General features: G+C 42.7%; 1 protein-coding gene across 1 annotated transcript in view; it reads right to left on the reverse strand.

The window, feature by feature from the left end:
- Positions 1–16,393, reverse strand: part of cpne2 (copine II) — a 261,372-nt gene that overhangs the window by 175,202 nt on the left and 69,777 nt on the right. The window contains exon 8 of the mRNA XM_060837772.1: positions 12,191–12,289. Coding sequence (XP_060693755.1) covers positions 12,191–12,289 — 99 coding nt within the window. The remainder of the gene's footprint in view (positions 1–12,190; positions 12,290–16,393) is intronic.

Here is a 16,393-nt window from a genome sequence, read left to right on the forward strand (position 1 = left end):
CTCAACCCCAAAATCCAGTCTTACAGACCATTCAAATTTAACCTGCTTCACACAAGATATCTTCCCATCTTAGGGGTGATGTGGAGGAGCCGATGTTGGAGTGGGGTAGACAAAGTTAGAAATCATACAACACCAAGTTATAGTCCAACAGGTTTATTTGGAAGGACTAGCTTTCTGAGCACTGCACCTTCATAAGGTAGCATAGTGGTTTAGTGGTTAGCACTGCTGCCTCACAACACTAGGGACCTGGGATCAATCCCAACCTCAGGTGAATGTCTATGAGGAGTTTGCACATTCTCCTCGTGTCTGCATGGGTTTCCTCCCACAATCCAAAGATGTGTAGGTTGGATGAATTGGCCATGCTAAATTGCCGATAGTGTTCTGTGATGTGTAGGGTAGGTGAGTTAGCCATGGGAAATGCAGAGTTACAGGGACAGTATTGTGGGATGCTCTTCAGAGGGCCAAGGTGGACTTGTTTGGTCTGCTTCCACGCCTTAAGGATTCTATGGATAAATTCAGCTAGACCCATGACAATCAAGCAGGGACACATCGGTGCTTAGAAATTAGGCAATGTGCTTCTCTAATAGCTGTGCAAGATGCAGAATGTACATATGCAGTGATGGTGATGGGTTTTTTGACTTGCTTGTTGCTGTGTATGCTGCTCATTAGAGAATGTGAATAATTTTCAATTTCATTGGGTCGGCATTTAAAAAATCTATCCAGGAATGTATATCTTATACGATCACTAACATCCTTCTCAAATTACCAGGAGAAATTTCTCCCTAAAGAATGAAGAATAGTTAAAGTTACAATCACTATGCATGAATGTTTTGTATATTATCCTTTTTATATATCCCCTCAGTGCACTTCTTGGAATCACAAATGTGCGTCTTGCATGAAAGACTTGCAGTTCAATGGGTTTCAATGCTTTTCTTAACAGCTTTATGTGTGTTTGCACCCATATCTGTGGGTATCTGTGTATGTTCACACTGCACCATAAATATAGAGGAAACAATCAGCTCTATCATAGTGATGAAGGTCACTGCAAATTCAGTTTTTGCTTAATGCTGAACAATTTTACATCTGTCATTGATTGCAAAAATAAAGCCATATAAATGTTGGTCCAACAATAATGTTAGCAACATACACATTCTGGACTTTATAATTCATGTTTAAACTCCTGTTCTAAAACACACAGCCTACCTAAAATCCATACTTTTTTTTTAGATTAGATTACTTACAGTGTGGAAACAGGCCCTTCGGCCCAACAAGTCCACACCGACCTGCCGAAGCGCAACCCACCCACACCCTTTTACCTAACATTAGGGGCAATTTAGCATGTCCAATTCACCTAACCTGCACATCTTTGGACTGTGGGAGGAAACTGGAGCACCCGGAGGAAACTCACGCAGACGCGGGGAGAATGTGCAAACTCCACACAGACAGTCACCTAAGTCGGGAATTGAACCCAGGTCTCTGGCGCTGTGAGGCAGCAGTGCTAACCACTGTGCCACCGTGCCACCCACAAAGTTAGAGAGCCTTTCACTTACATTCCACTATTTCTTCAATCTTCAATTTACACACTATTAATAACGCAAGTGTAAAAAGAAAGGCAGATTAACAACTAATGTGATGGTCTGCTATTGCCATCATAAAAATGCAAACACGACAGTTTAAACTCAGTTTTAAATTTCAACCTGATCATGTTGGATATAATTGCTCACTCATTGTTCATTTCTTAGTGGAGACAGTGTTAGTGGGATAGCTTCTTGTAGTATTAAATGGTGTTCAATACAGTTCAGAAATTTGCATGGGGCCTTTTGAAGCCAGTTAATAGACTGCCATTTTGATGTGGAGCTAGAGATGCAGATAAGCCAGACTGGCTATCTATCTAAACTAGATCCAGTGAGTATAGGGATAGACAACTTATGCTGTAGCTTTATAGAATTTTAGTTAGGCCACACTTGGAATATTGCGTACAGTTCTGGGCATCACACTACCAGAAGGATGGGGATGCTTTGGAGAGGGTACAGAAAAGGTTTACCAGGATGTGGTCTGGTATGTCACACCTGGATGAATACACAAATAGCAAGGATTATAGAGTCATAGAGATGTACAGCGTGGAAACAGACCCTTCAGTCCAACCCGTCCATGCTGACCAGATATCGCAACCCAATCTAGTCCCACCTGCCAGCACCTGGCCCATATCCCTTCCTATTCATATGCCCAGGAGAAAGTGAGGACTGCAGATGCTGGAGATCAGAGCTGAAAATGTGTTGCTGGAAAAGCGCAGCAGGTCAGGCAACATCCAAAGAGCAGGAGCATCGACGTTTCAGGCATGAGCCCTTCTTCAGGAATGAGGAGATTGTGCCAAGCAGGCTAAGATAAAAGGTAGGGAGGAGGGACTTGGGGGAGGGGGATTGGAAGTGCAATAGATGGAAGGAGGTTAAGGTGAGGGTGATAGGCCAGAGTGGGGGTGGTGCGGAGAGGTCAGGAAGAAGATTGCAGGTTAGGAAGGTGGTGCTGAGTTTGAGGGATGGGACTGAGGCAAGGTGGGGGGAGGGGAAATGAGGAAACTGGAGAAATCTGAGTTCATCCCTTGTGGTTGGAGGGTTCCTAAGCAGAAGATGAGGCGCTCTTCCTCCAGCCGTCGTGTTGCTATGGTCTGGCGATGGAGGAGTCCAAGGACCTGCATGTCCTTGGTGGAGTGGGAGGGGAAGTTGAAGTGTTGAGCCACGGGGTGGTTGGGTTGGTTGGTCCAGGTGTCCCAGAGGTGTTCTCTGAAACGTTCCGCAAGTAGGCGGCCTGTCTCCCCAATATAGAGGAGGTCACATCGGGTGCAGCGGATGCAGTAAATGATGTGTGTGGAGGTGGAGGTGAATTTGTGGCGGATATGGAAGGATCCCTTGGGGCCTTGGAGGGAAGTAAGGGGGGAGGTGTGGGCGCAAGTTTTGCATTTCTTGCGGTTGCAGGAGAAGGTGCCGGGAGTGGAGATTGGGTTGGTGGTGGTGTGGACCTGACGAGGGACTCGCGGAGGGAGTGGTCTTTTTGGAACGCTGATAGGGGAGGGTGGGGAATATATCCCTGGTGGTGGGGTCCGTTTGGAGGTGGCGGAAATGATGACGGATGATATGATGTATATGGAGGTTGGTTACTTCCCTCCAAGTGGTTAGCACTGCTGCCTCACAGCGCCTGAGACCCGGGTTCAATTCCCGACTCAGGTGATTGACTGTGTGGAGTTTGCACGTTCTCCCCGTGTCTGTGTGGGTTTCCTCCGGGTGCTCCGGTTTCCTCCCACAGTCACAAAGATGTGTGGGTCAGGTGAATTGGCCATGCTAAATTGCCTGTAGTGTTAGGTAAGGGGTAAACGTAGGGGTATGGGTGGGTTGCGCTTTGGCAGGTCGGTGTGGACTTGTTGGGCCGAAGGGCCTGTTTCCACACTGTAAGTAATCTAATCTAATCCATTTCAAGGAGCTATGAACCTGCACTCCAAGATCCCTTTGTTCAGTAACACTCCCTAGGATCTTACTATTAAGTGTATAAGTCCTGCTAAGATTTGCTTTTCCAAAATGCAGCACCTCTCATTTATCTGAATTAAACTCCATCTACCACTTCTCAGCCCATTGGCCCATCTGGTCCAGATGCTGTTGTAATCTGAGGTAATCCTCTTCGCTGTCCACTACACCTCCAATTTTGGTGTCATCTGCAAATTTACTAACTGTATCTCTTGTGCTCACATCCAAATCATTTATGTAAATGACAAAAAGCAGAGGGCCCAGCACCGATCCTTGCGGTACTCCATTTTCTGTGGCTCCACACAAAGGCCGCCTTGCTGATCTTTAAGGGGCCCTATTCTCTCCCTAGTTACCCTTTTGTCCTTAATGCATTTGTAAAAACCCTTTGGATTCTCCTTAATTCCATTTGCCAAAGCTATCTCATGTCCCATTTTTGCCCTCCTGATTTCCCTCTTAAGTATACCCCTACTTCCTTTATACTCTTCTAAGGATTCACTCGATCTATCCTGTCTATACCTGACATATGCTTCCTTCTTTTTCTGAACCAAACCCTCAATTTCTTTAGTCGTCCAGCACTCCCTATACCTACCAGCCTTCCCTTTCACCCTGACAGGAATATACTTTTTCTGGATTCTCATTATCTCATTTCTAAAGGCATCCCATTTTCCAGCCATCCCTTTACCTGAGAACATCTGCCCCCAATCAGCTTTCGAAAGTTCTTGCCTAATACCGTCAAAATTGGCCTTTCTCCAATTTAGAACTTCAACTTTTGATCTGGTCAATCCTCTTCCATCACAATTTTAAATCTAATAGAATTATGGTCGCTGGCCCCAAAGTGCTCCCCCACTGACACCTCAGTCACCTGCCCTGCCTTATTTTCCAAGAGTAGGCCAAGTTTTGTACTTTCTCTAGTAGGTACATCCACATACTGAATCAGAAAATTATCTTGTACGCACTTAAGAAATTCCTCTCCATTTAAATCTTTAACACTATGGCAGTCCCAGTCGATGTTTGGAAAGTTAAAATCCCTGACCATAACCACCCTATTATTCTTACAGATAGCTGCGATCTCCTTAAAAGTTTGTTTCTCAATTTCCTTCTAACTGTTAGGGGGTCTATAATACAATCCCAATAAGGTGATCATCTGATTCTGTGTTGTGAACTTCGCCCAAACCGGTTCCTCCAAGATCAGATGTGAATTTCACTGTTTGTTAATTTTCCCAGATGCATTCCGATGTCCAGCGACACATGAATTCAAAACAGCAAAGGCAGTAACTGTGCAGGTTCTCTCTCTCTCTCTCTCTCTCCTGCACTGTCCTCACCATGTGCTTCCTTTGTCTGTTCTTCTCCCTTTTAAACTGCTGTTGTTTTGACTTTTTTTTCCCAAAGTTCCAAAACAATGCAACAGCATATAAAACAGTAATTGCTGCTCCTGGAATTTGAGGAAATCACCTCCAGCACCTAAAATACTTCAATAAAGGAGCAGCTGTTACAGCCAGAAATTTTCCTGTCCTCCATCTTGGATACACAGATCCTGCAAGTGAAGACAGTTTGAGTGTGGAAGGACAAGATGCACTGGCGCAGGCTTGGAGGGCTGAAGGGCCTGTTCCTGTACTGGATTGTTCTTTATTATTTGAACCAATTCGTTTTTGTGGCAATTTCACAACCTCTATATCACATTTACTGATCACAGCTTTGAAAAATGTTTAAAGCAGAATTCAAATTCTCAAACCAGAGATTTGATCATTCCGGCCCCCATGTTAATAAGGTGGTGGAGAGGGGATGCGGTAGTTGGGGAATATGAAAATGCAGACAACTTGGAGGTCCTGCTCAGTGTAATGACTGGGCCTCAGGCAAATATTTATCTCTATTTCTTGAGCTAGGCGGGTGTTGAGTGGCTGTTGAAAGGCTTGCCGCACACAGTTAAAGGTGGGGCTTTGTCTGTCAGGAAACAGCGTGGGTTATGAGGAAGGAGGAGTGCAGGGTGCAGGGTCAAACAATCATGGAAGGGAGGGTTCATCAATTCACAGAGAAGGGCATCAACTTGCATAGGAGGAAGCATGTCTCAAGGAGGGAAATAGTGGGTGGGAGCTGGGGAAGGAGGGGATGCTAATCCTGATCTGCTCCTCATCTTGCTTCAGCCTCTGACTTCCCTGAGCTCTGGGAAAAATCAGGCAGCAGCATGTCAACCTAAGCCTCAATTAAATTGAACCTCAGCACTACACTGAAAGACGATGGTTGGATATAGGAGAGATTACGGTGCAAATACAGTTCAGCTTTAGAGTTCGGTTTGAAAGAATGAAGTTATCTGGGGTGACACTATTCTCAGGCTTCAGGCCAAAGTGAGGGAGAATGCAGCAGCCACCAGTATACACTGGTCTGATTTACTTTGTCAACCTGGTCATTCCCTTTGAACCATGTTGCCAGTGGCTTATAATTCAAAGATATCCTGACCAACATTTAATTAACCCAAAAGCAATGTCACAAAGACAGATCGTTAGCATATGGAGAGATGTGGGAGTTGGTGTGTACATACTGGCTGCTGCACTTCTTACACTACAACACTTCAAATGTACTCCATTGGATTTCAGAGGATGAGCAAGTCACCATATGATTGTAACTGGTACAATTGCAGTATTTAAAAGGCATCTGATGGGTATATGAATAGGATGCGTTTACAGGTATATGGTCCAAGTACTGGCAAATGTGACTAGAATTAGGTTAGGATATCTGGTCGGCATGGACGAGTTGGACTGAAGGGTCTGTACATCTCTATAACTCTCTGACTCTTTCTTCACATGGCCTTATATAATATCTTATGCTGATCAACAGCACAGACACTGAAATAATTAGCTATCATAGAAGTAAATGTGCTTTTGTTGACAACGCAAGCAGCTGCCACAGAGAGGATTATGCTGAAGGAACAAGTTACTGTCTGACAAACAATCACTCTCATCAAAATTGAGAAAGAAACATCACCTATTCGGGGTCTTTATTTTTGTACATGCCTTTTGTGATTTCTTTGTGATCAGACATGTCGTGGCTCAGGATCTTAATTCAGAAAATACTCAATAACTCAATAATTTGGAAGGTGAATTAATGGGGCTTTGAAAAGAGCTTTTCTCAGAGAACTCAAATTTGCCATGGCAACCACATCAGCTTACGTCAGCCTCATTTTGCATTAAGGTCACAGAATAAATTCTTCTCCACATGAAAAGGAGCAATTTTTGATTTTTACTTTTGACCATATTGCGTTACCAATCCCACACTGCATTTGCCCTGGTGAGTGAGAGATGAACATTACATATCTTTACACTCTTTGTCAATGTAAGGATGTTGCACGTCATAATTGCCCACCACCTCCCTTCCACTTTATCCTTTATTAACTCCTACCCTGTTGTTTCATGGTAGGTTTATCATGGGGATATTGTAAATCAGTCTAACAATTTTTGACACTTAATCCATCTTCCAACATACTGGAGTCAGCTTTTCCTGTTGTACACAATGCTCTATGTATGAGAATGTGCAGGATTCAGAATTGTAATGGTGAATTACATACATTGCAGCAATTTCTTATAATTGATGGTTTCTTACAGTTCAACTGCACTTAAGAGTTGAGAAATTATTGTGTGCAATTTAAGTCTACAATTCCTTCTGTCTGCTATTTTAATGCAAGTGTAAGTTCAATTATTTTAAACTTTGCAAATATCCAAGTTGAGAGTTTTGCCTATAAACATATAAAACATTTGTTTGCCTAAAATGATCAGCCGCAGTATCTCAGCTCCAGTCCAAAAAGACTAGGCGAAAGTGAGGACTGCAGATGCAGGTGTTCAGGGTCTAGATTAGAGTGGTACTCGAAAAGCGCAGCAGGTCAGGCAGCATCTGAGGAGCAGGAAAATCAATATTTCAGGCAAAAGCCCTTCAGAAGGGCTTTTGACCGAAACGTCGATTTTCCTGCTCCTCGGATGCTGCCTGACCTGCTGTACTTTTCCAACACCACTCTAATCTAGACTTCAGTCCAAGAAGTGACCGTTAATAAGTAAAAGCGCTTTTTATTGTAGGGATTGTTATAGGACCATCACAATGGGACTTAGCCACATTAGATTTCATCTATTATGTTCGGATTAGGATCCTTAGCCTTCCAAAACAAGACCGGGTACAATACTCTGAAATTGTCTCCACCACAGGGTAATTCACATGTTCACAGTCCTGTCCCCACCATTTGATTCTGGATCTGGCAAGCCGGCCCTGGTGGAAACCCTGTGTGTGACTATGTTTATGTTGGAGACTCCATACACCATCATGGTCCACACAATCTTGCCAGGTTGGCAGTCAAATTTTGATAGCAAAATGAGCAGGAACAACTTCGCCCGCTGCAGGCTTCTTCTGCCCTCGCAGCCAGTGAGATGCACAGTCTTCCATCATCTTGCCAACTGTTCGGGTCATTGTGGCCACCCTTTTGTCTGGTATTTCCTGTCAACCTTGGTGGGCCTATCAGGAAGAAAGGAGATCCATCTCCACTAAGGGATTGCTCAATGGATCACTGGAGACCATCAATGTCTCTACCCTGTCATGTTGGCAATCGATGCAGGGCCACCTTAACTGGGCATCTTACAGCAGTTACACTCCAGAAAGATATAAAAAAGAATCCTTGAGCATAGAGCTGGGAGGTCATGCTGCAGCTGTACAAGTCATTGGTTAGGCCACTTTTGGAATACTGCATTAAATTCTGGTCTCCCTGATATAAGAAAGATGTTGTGAAACTTGAGAAGGTGCAGAAAAGATTTACAAGGATGTTGCCAGAGTTTGTGGGGATAGGAAGAGGCTGAATAGGCTGGGGCTGTTTTCTCTGGAGTGTCAGAGGCTGAAGAGTGACCTTATAGAGGTTTATAAAATTATGAGGGGCATAGATATGGTGAGAAGTCAAGATCTTTTCCCCTGGTGTAGGAAGTCCAAAACTAGAGGGCATAGGTTTAAGGTGAGATGACCAAGAATTCAAAGGGACCTAAGGGCAATTTTTTTAAGCAGAGGGTGGTGTGTGTATGGAATGAGTTGCCAAAGGAAGTGGTGGAGACTAGCAAAAATACAGTATTTAAAAGGTATCTGGATGGGTATATAAATAGGAAGGGTGAAGTGGCATATGGCCCAAATGCTGGCAAAAGGGACTAGGTTAATTTAGGATATCTGGTTGGCATGGACAAGTTGGACCAAAGGGTCTGTTTCCGTGCTGTACAAATCTATGACAAAGTGATCCTGAGCCTGAGAAATCAATCAAGAGGATCATGAATGTGGCCCTTCCTCAAGCAGGGCATTGCTGATGTTTCATCACCACAGCAACCAATCAGACATTTCTGTCGCTATGATATTTGCCTGGCACTGTAAAAATGATTATTTAATAGAAGAAAACATTAAAAAGAGAAAAAGTCAGGTAATTTTGTGGCCATCTTTTCTGCTGCTCCCAGCCCAAACCTTACAAACTATTTCCGCCATTCCTTGTGGTTCAGACACCAATTTCAACTCAGTTAACAGTCAGGCTGAAATCCGGTGAAGGCCATCAAAAGGCCAGAGACCAGTCGTGGGATGTTGGACCAGCACAGGTTCAGTTCTTACCAAGGGTATAAGAATGTACACCAAGGAAAGTAAGGAGGCCAAATAAAGGAAAGGAAAACTGAAAATAGAACAAAAAGCAGAAAACTCAGTAAGATAAACACCAACAGGAGAGAGGGGACAAGGATGTATCAGCTACTTATTATGCAATTTGTACCTCGTTTGGAATTTGACAGCTCTGCTTCAATTGTTTTACTGAAAAATACGTTCATTTATTGGTGATTATTTGTTGCTGAAATACATAAGGTTTGATCTGTGTGCATTAGCTGTAGGGAAAACATAACTGACTTCAAGGATTCAGTATTGTTTCACATAGGGGAAATGTTTTCCCACGTGACATTGCCAATACAGAAGATACAAAAGATTATGGTGACAGAACCATGGCATTAGGAAGAATAGATGAGATTGTGTCCAATATTTGGCTATGGACCTGTCAAGCCTGAGCCTTGTGGTATCATGACTGACGAATAAATTCCTAGTCAACATCATAGTCTGTGAAATTCCAACTCAAAATTATCTTTGCAAACAAATTTCCATCCAGTACTATTTAAATTATTACAGAGCAGAAGGAGGCCATTTGGCCCATTATGTTGGTGTCATCTATACAAATGAACACTTTATCTGGTACCATTCTCCCCCCCTCCCCCCTACACAATCCAGTTCTCTGTTGAATGCTTCAATTGAACCTGCCTCCAACTCAGGCAGGATATTCCAGACCTTAACCACCCACTGAAAGGAAAATATTTCCCTCATATCAATTTTGTTTCTATACTCTTTACTTTAAATTTGTACCCTCAGATTCTTGATTCCTTCATGAGTTAAAGCAGTTTTTCCCTTGTATTTTGTTCCAAGCCCTTCAAGGCTTGAATAATGGAATCAAACCTCCTCTCTTTTCTCCAGGGAAAACAGTTCTAAGTTCTCCAGTCTTTTTTCATGATTGAAGTTCCTCATTCATGGAATCACTCTTGGGAATTGTCTCTGCACTGTCCGATACTATTACATCCTTCCTAAAGTGCGGTTCCTCAAATTGGACATAATACTCCATCTGAAACCAAACTCGTGTTTGTACGATTTCAATGTAACCTTCATGCCCTTGCACGCTAGTCCTTTATTAATAAAGCTGAAGAGTTTATTGACCTCACAACTTGGCCTGCCCCCCCCCAAAATAGATAAGACACACGTACAATCAAGTGCCTCTACTTCTGTCACAGTGAGAGATAACTTTGTTAAAACTAAAACCAAAGAAACTATCATCTATCAAACTAGATTTCCATCTGGGGTCTGATTTGTCCAGTAATAAGGTCAGCTAGAATCAAAACAACATACACCAAACAACTGGACTGCACTCAGCAATCTACCTCAAAATACTCCAACAAGTTAGTTAAACACAATTCTCCTGCAAGAAATTAATATTTCTTTTATTTACCCACATTCATCCCTGTGATTATTAACTTTGTCTCAAATTATTGTTGCTAAATGTTTCCCCATCACCAAAATTAAACTGACTGCCTACAGTTGCTGGGATTATCTTTATACCCTTTATTGAACAGGATTTTATACCCTTTATTGCAATTCCCCAGGGATCTGTCAACACCCCATGTCTAAGATAGAATACAAAATTGTGACCAGTGCCTCTGCAATTTCAACACTCTCTTCGTTCCATATCCTTGGATGTACCTCATCAGATCCTGGTGCCTCCTGATGAAGGGTTTTGGCCTGAAATGTCGACTTTCCTGCTCCTCAGATGCTGCCTGACCTGCTGTGCTTTTCCAGCACCACTCTAACGTAGACTCTGGTTTCCAGCGTCTGCAGTCCTTGTTTTTACCTAGATCCTGGTGCCTCGTCTACAGTCAGACTATCTCATACCCCTTCCTAATCAACTTCAATCCCTTCTGGTGAAATACCTCCTTTTTCATCACCATCTAGGGAATGTAATCCTCTTTTGCAAATGCAAATGCAAAGTATTCATTTAATTCCTCCTCCATATCCTACATGTACAAACACTCTTTTTGGTTCCTAACTGGCCCCCTCCTTCTTTTACCACTTGTTTACTATAGATGTTCTGATGGAAAGCTTTGAGATTTCCATTTATGTTCGCTGCTAATCTCTTTTCATACTCTCTCTTTGCTCCTCTTATTTGCATTTTCACTGCCCCTTTGAACTCTTTACATTCACACTGGGTCTCTCCATTGTATTTTCCTTTCTGACGTCTATTATAAGCTCACTATTTCTTCTTTATTTTAACTGCTCATTCAAGGGACTGTATCTGACTACTTCTGAGCAAATCTTGTGTTTGGATTACCTCCCCGCTGATGGTCATCCATTGTTCTCCTGCTAATCTTTCACGTCAATTGAGTGAAATTCTAAAATTATTTTAATTTATTTATTTGCACTTGCTTTGAATTTATTCAACTTGGATCTATGCTTACCCCATCGAAGCTAGCTTTTCTCCAATTAATTATTCTTACTCTAAATTGTTCTTTGCCCTTTTCCATAGTCTGCTTTGGCTTAATGTTAGTATGATTACTGTCCCCTCAACAGTTTCCTACTGATATATGATTCAATTAGCGAATATCTTTCTCAGGAACAGACCAACATTGCCTCTTTTAAGTAAATACAGTACAAGTTTGAAAGTATTCATAGTTAAAAATCACACAACACAAGTAAATAATCCAACAGGTTTAATTGGAAGCACACTAGCTTTTGGAGCGACGCCCCTTCATCAGGTGATAGTGGATAGTGGTGATAGATGAAGGAGCAACACTCCAAAAGCTAGTGTGCTTCCAATTAAATCTGTTGGACTATAACTTGGTGTTGTGTGATTTTTAACTTTGTACACCCCAGTCCAACACTGGCATCTCCAAATCATGACTACTATCGGAAAGTATTCATGTTACTGATGTGAACTGTGAGCTTTCCCACCAGAAACCAAAGCAACCTGTACCAGAATATGCACAGCAACATGACTATATTGTAGGATCCCAACCCCTAATGGAGAAATCCAAAACCAGCCCAGAGTATTACTAAGCTGACAACGAGAGAGGTGCCATATAGCCAGCCATTCGTACCTCCATTGAGTTGTTTGCTTCAGACATCTTGGAAACTGTTGTCTGGCTCTCTCCAATAAAATCATGTCCACCATCATTATCATAATCGTAACAGAGAATCTGGTAGAGGAGAAAGACAAACGCAGCATATTAACATCTGAACTGCGACCAAATACAGATTAAAAAGAACGATTCATTCACGAGATTTGGGTTTTGTTGGCTAGGACAGCAATTTTTTCCCATCCCTAATTGCCCTGCAGAATATCATCTTATACAGTCGCAGTCCTTGTGCTGTAGGGACACCTACCATACTATTAAGGAGAGCGATCCAGGCTCTTGACCAAGTGACAGTGAGGGATTGCTGATAAAGTTCTAAGTCAGGCTAATGCGTGACTTGGAGGTGAAGATGGTGTTGGTGTTCCCATGTACCTGCTGCTCTAATGGTGGAGGTGCCAAGTTTGGGAGGTGCAGTCAAAAGAGTCTTGATGAGCTGCTGCAGTGCATCGTGTAGATGGTACACACTGCTGCCACTGTGTAACAGAATGGTTGAGGAAATGAAGATTGAAGATGATAGAGATGGAGTCATTCAAGCAGCCTGCTTTGTCCTGAATGGGAAGTTTCCTGAGTGTTGTTGGAGCTGCATTCATCCCCACTCCAGGGTAGTTGGGATTATTCCATTACACTCCTGACTTGTGCCTTATAGATTTTGGAGAGTCTTTGGGGAATCAGGAAGTGATTTACTCGCTGTGGCATTCCTAATCTCTAGCCTGCTCTTATAGCCACTGTGTTTATAGGGCAAGTCCAGTTCAGTTTCTGATGAATGGGAACTCTCAGAATTTAGATAGTGGGGATTCTGCAATGGTAAAGTCATTGAACAAACTAAAAATTACATTTTAAAAAATAAAAACTTTCATAAATGCTGAGCCTGTGTAATTGATGCAAAAGCAGTTTTGGAACCCACTTTACAGTTTGTGTCATTTGCTTTGCACTATTTCATCCATTTTTATAGTGAATATAATGGCACAAAACATAGCCATTCTGCTCACTAAGCCTCTGCTAACTATTTGATTGAAGTATTCAATTAATCCCGCTTCCCCAGTCTTCCTCATATCCCTGTGAATCGTACTCTTTGACACTTACTCAATTTCCTTTTGCAAGTTCTTTCCCACCAGCCTTTCAGGCAGTACATTCCAAATCACAATAACTCACCTTATGTCACCTTGATTCTAATCTATTAAATCTGTGCGCTCTCATTTCCTGACCCTCCCCGACACTGAATACAGTTTTCTCCTAATATACTCCACTGAAACCTTCCATCTAGCCATTATTGTTTGCCTCATTTCCCAGGGGAGGCGAGAGGGCATTCTAAGCTTTGTGCTTATTTTCCACTTCCCAGGCAGTATGTGATAAGCAGTGCTTGCAGGTGTTCCATCCTTCAGTAAAATGCAGAGGGAAGGAAGGGCATGACATGAGATGTTCAATTGAGACTTTGGAGAGCTCTTCTGGCACATTTATAATGACCTTACCACTGGGCCAGAAGGCCCAGGTTCAAGTCTCTTTTGCTCCAGAACTGTTTCATAATATCCCTGAATAGAGTGAATGGAAATATTGGATCTGAGATCCCTTTTACCCTCTTACAACATAATTCAAAGAAAAACAGAGAAGCCACAATGTGGATGCTCTGGCTAAGACTTAGCACTCAACCAGCAACACAAAAACAGATTATTTGATGCTTGCAAAATTAGTATTTTCTGGAAGTTTGTTGTGCCCAAATTGGCTGCTCTGTTTCCTACATTACAACACTGAATATACAAGATCGCAATATCTTTCTCTAAACCAGCACAATATCTTTCATTACTGAGGACAGGATAGAGCAGGGGTGCTGTTCCAGAGCTAGTCTGGAGAGTCTGGCCCTGAGACTCCATCCCCATTGGGGTTGCCGCGCAGTGAGTGTTGCTTCGCTAGTCAGGAACACTCTGCCAGGAATCCTCCAGCAGCCTGATCACTGCATCAATCCAACTGGGAAGGCTCATTTTTGGATAATTATTTTTGTAAAATAAGCATGATTGCTTGCTGAATGCTCAGCTGACAGGGAAAGAGGAAAATGGACGCTGAGGCTTATGGGATTGATGCTAAGTTATATCTATTCTCAGCTCAGCTCTGATCCAGTCTGTGATGAGAGCGGAGTGACTCTCTTAAACCACTGGAACATAGCCTTTGGCGATGATCTTTGTGTCCTCAATGTCCACTGGAGTAATGACAGATGATTGGAGGATGGCAAATGTTATTCGCTTGTTCAAGAAAAGGCATAGTAATAAACCTGGGAATTAAGGACCAGTCAGTCTTACATTAGTGGTGGACACATTATTGGAGGGAATTCTGACAGACAGGATTTATGGGAATTTGGAAAAGCATAGCTTGATTAGAGATAGTCAGCATGGCTTTGTGAGGGGTAGGTCATACATCACAAGTCTTACTGAATTCTTTGAGGATGTGACAAAACACATTGATGAAGGTAGAGCAGTAGACGTGGTGCATATGGATTTTAGCAAGGCGTTTGCGAAGAGTCCCCATGGTAGGCTCATTCAGAAAGTAAGGAAGCATGGGATACAGGGAAATTTGGTTGTCTGGATACAGAATTGGCTGGCCCATAGAAGACAGAGGGTGATAGTTGATGGAAAGTACTCAGCCTGGATCGCGGTGCCCTGTGGTGTTCCACAGGGATCAGTTCTGACATCTCTGCTCATTGTGATTTTTATAAATGACTTGGATGAAAGGGTGGATTAGGAAGTTTGCCAATGATATGAAAGTTGATGAGTTGTGGATAGTTTAAGTATGTGTGTATGTGTGTGGGTGGGGGGGGGGGAGCTGTTGTAGATTGCAACAGGACATTGACAGGATGCAGAGCTTATAAGTAGCAGATGAAGTTCTACCTGGAAAGGTGTGAAGTGATTCACTTTGGAAGGTAGAATTTGAATGCAGATTATAAGGTTAAAGGCAGGATTCATGGCAGTGTGGAGGGACAAAGGGATCTTGCGATCCATGTACATGCATTCCCTCAAAGGTGCCGCCCAAGTTGATAGGGTATTGAGAAGGCATATGGTGTATTGGCTTTCATTAGCTGGGGGAGTGAGTTTAATAGCCGTCAGCTTATGCTGCAGCTCTGTAAAGCCCTTATTAAAGGTGTATGGAATGCACTGCCATCAGTGGCAGTAGAGTCAGACACATTGAGGACATTTAAGCAACTCTTGGATAGGCACATGGATGAAAGTAAAATGAAGGGTATGTAGGTTAGTTTGATCTTAGAGTAGGATAAAAGGTCAGCACAACATTGAAGTCTGAAGGGCCTGTATTCTACTGTGCTGTTCTATGTAACAGTAGTGGGCCATTCCATTTTTTGAGCCTGATCTACTACTCAATTAGATTGAGATTGATTTGTTTCTAAATTCAGTCTTCTTCCCTTGCTTTAACATCCTTTAAGATGCTCACTGAACAAAAATTCCTCAGGTGTAGTTTGGAAATTTTCAATTCCCAACCAGCCTCGAAGCCCTTTTGGGGAAAGGAGCTCCACATTTCCGAGGTGACAGGAAGCTGATCAACATCACCTACGTGTGGTGTATCGGTAACAAGTCAGTCATAAGCTGGTGTTGCTTGGTAGCATTTCTGATTATGCTTTCAATCGCTTTACTGACAGCTGGGGATGGAAGGGTAGACTAATGGGCAGTAATTAGAGGAGAAAATTCCTGTTCTTGTTGATAAGAAATACCTGAGCAATTTGTCACCTCAACATGTGGATGCCAGTGTCATAATTATCCTATACGGAGTTAATCTTTGAAACCTCTAAAGGGCATGTGCGAGAGAGAGAGAGATTTTTGTCTGGGAAGGGAGGGAGGGAGAGAGCGCAAGAGAGAGAGAGAGAGTGTGTGTATGTGCGAGAGAGAGAGAGAGAGATAGGGAGATATTTCTCTAGTTTGGAATGTACTGTCTAAGAATCTGGTGAAGGCAGATTCAATTCAATTAACTCTGGTTCTCTCCACAGATGCTGACTGGTCTGCTGAGTATTTCTGACATTTTAATCACAGACTTCCAGCATCATAGTATTTTTTTCTTTTGTATTAGATATTTGTGATGTCTCCAGGAAAGACGTGAAGAACCGATACCAATCTCACTGGCATTAGATATAATTCTCTTGCTGTGGTCATCTCTGCCAACTGTTTCATTCAG

The sequence above is a fragment of the Hemiscyllium ocellatum genome, chromosome 17 (assembly GCF_020745735.1).
Source record: "Hemiscyllium ocellatum isolate sHemOce1 chromosome 17, sHemOce1.pat.X.cur, whole genome shotgun sequence".
In the NCBI taxonomy this organism is placed as follows: Eukaryota; Metazoa; Chordata; class Chondrichthyes; order Orectolobiformes; family Hemiscylliidae; genus Hemiscyllium; species Hemiscyllium ocellatum.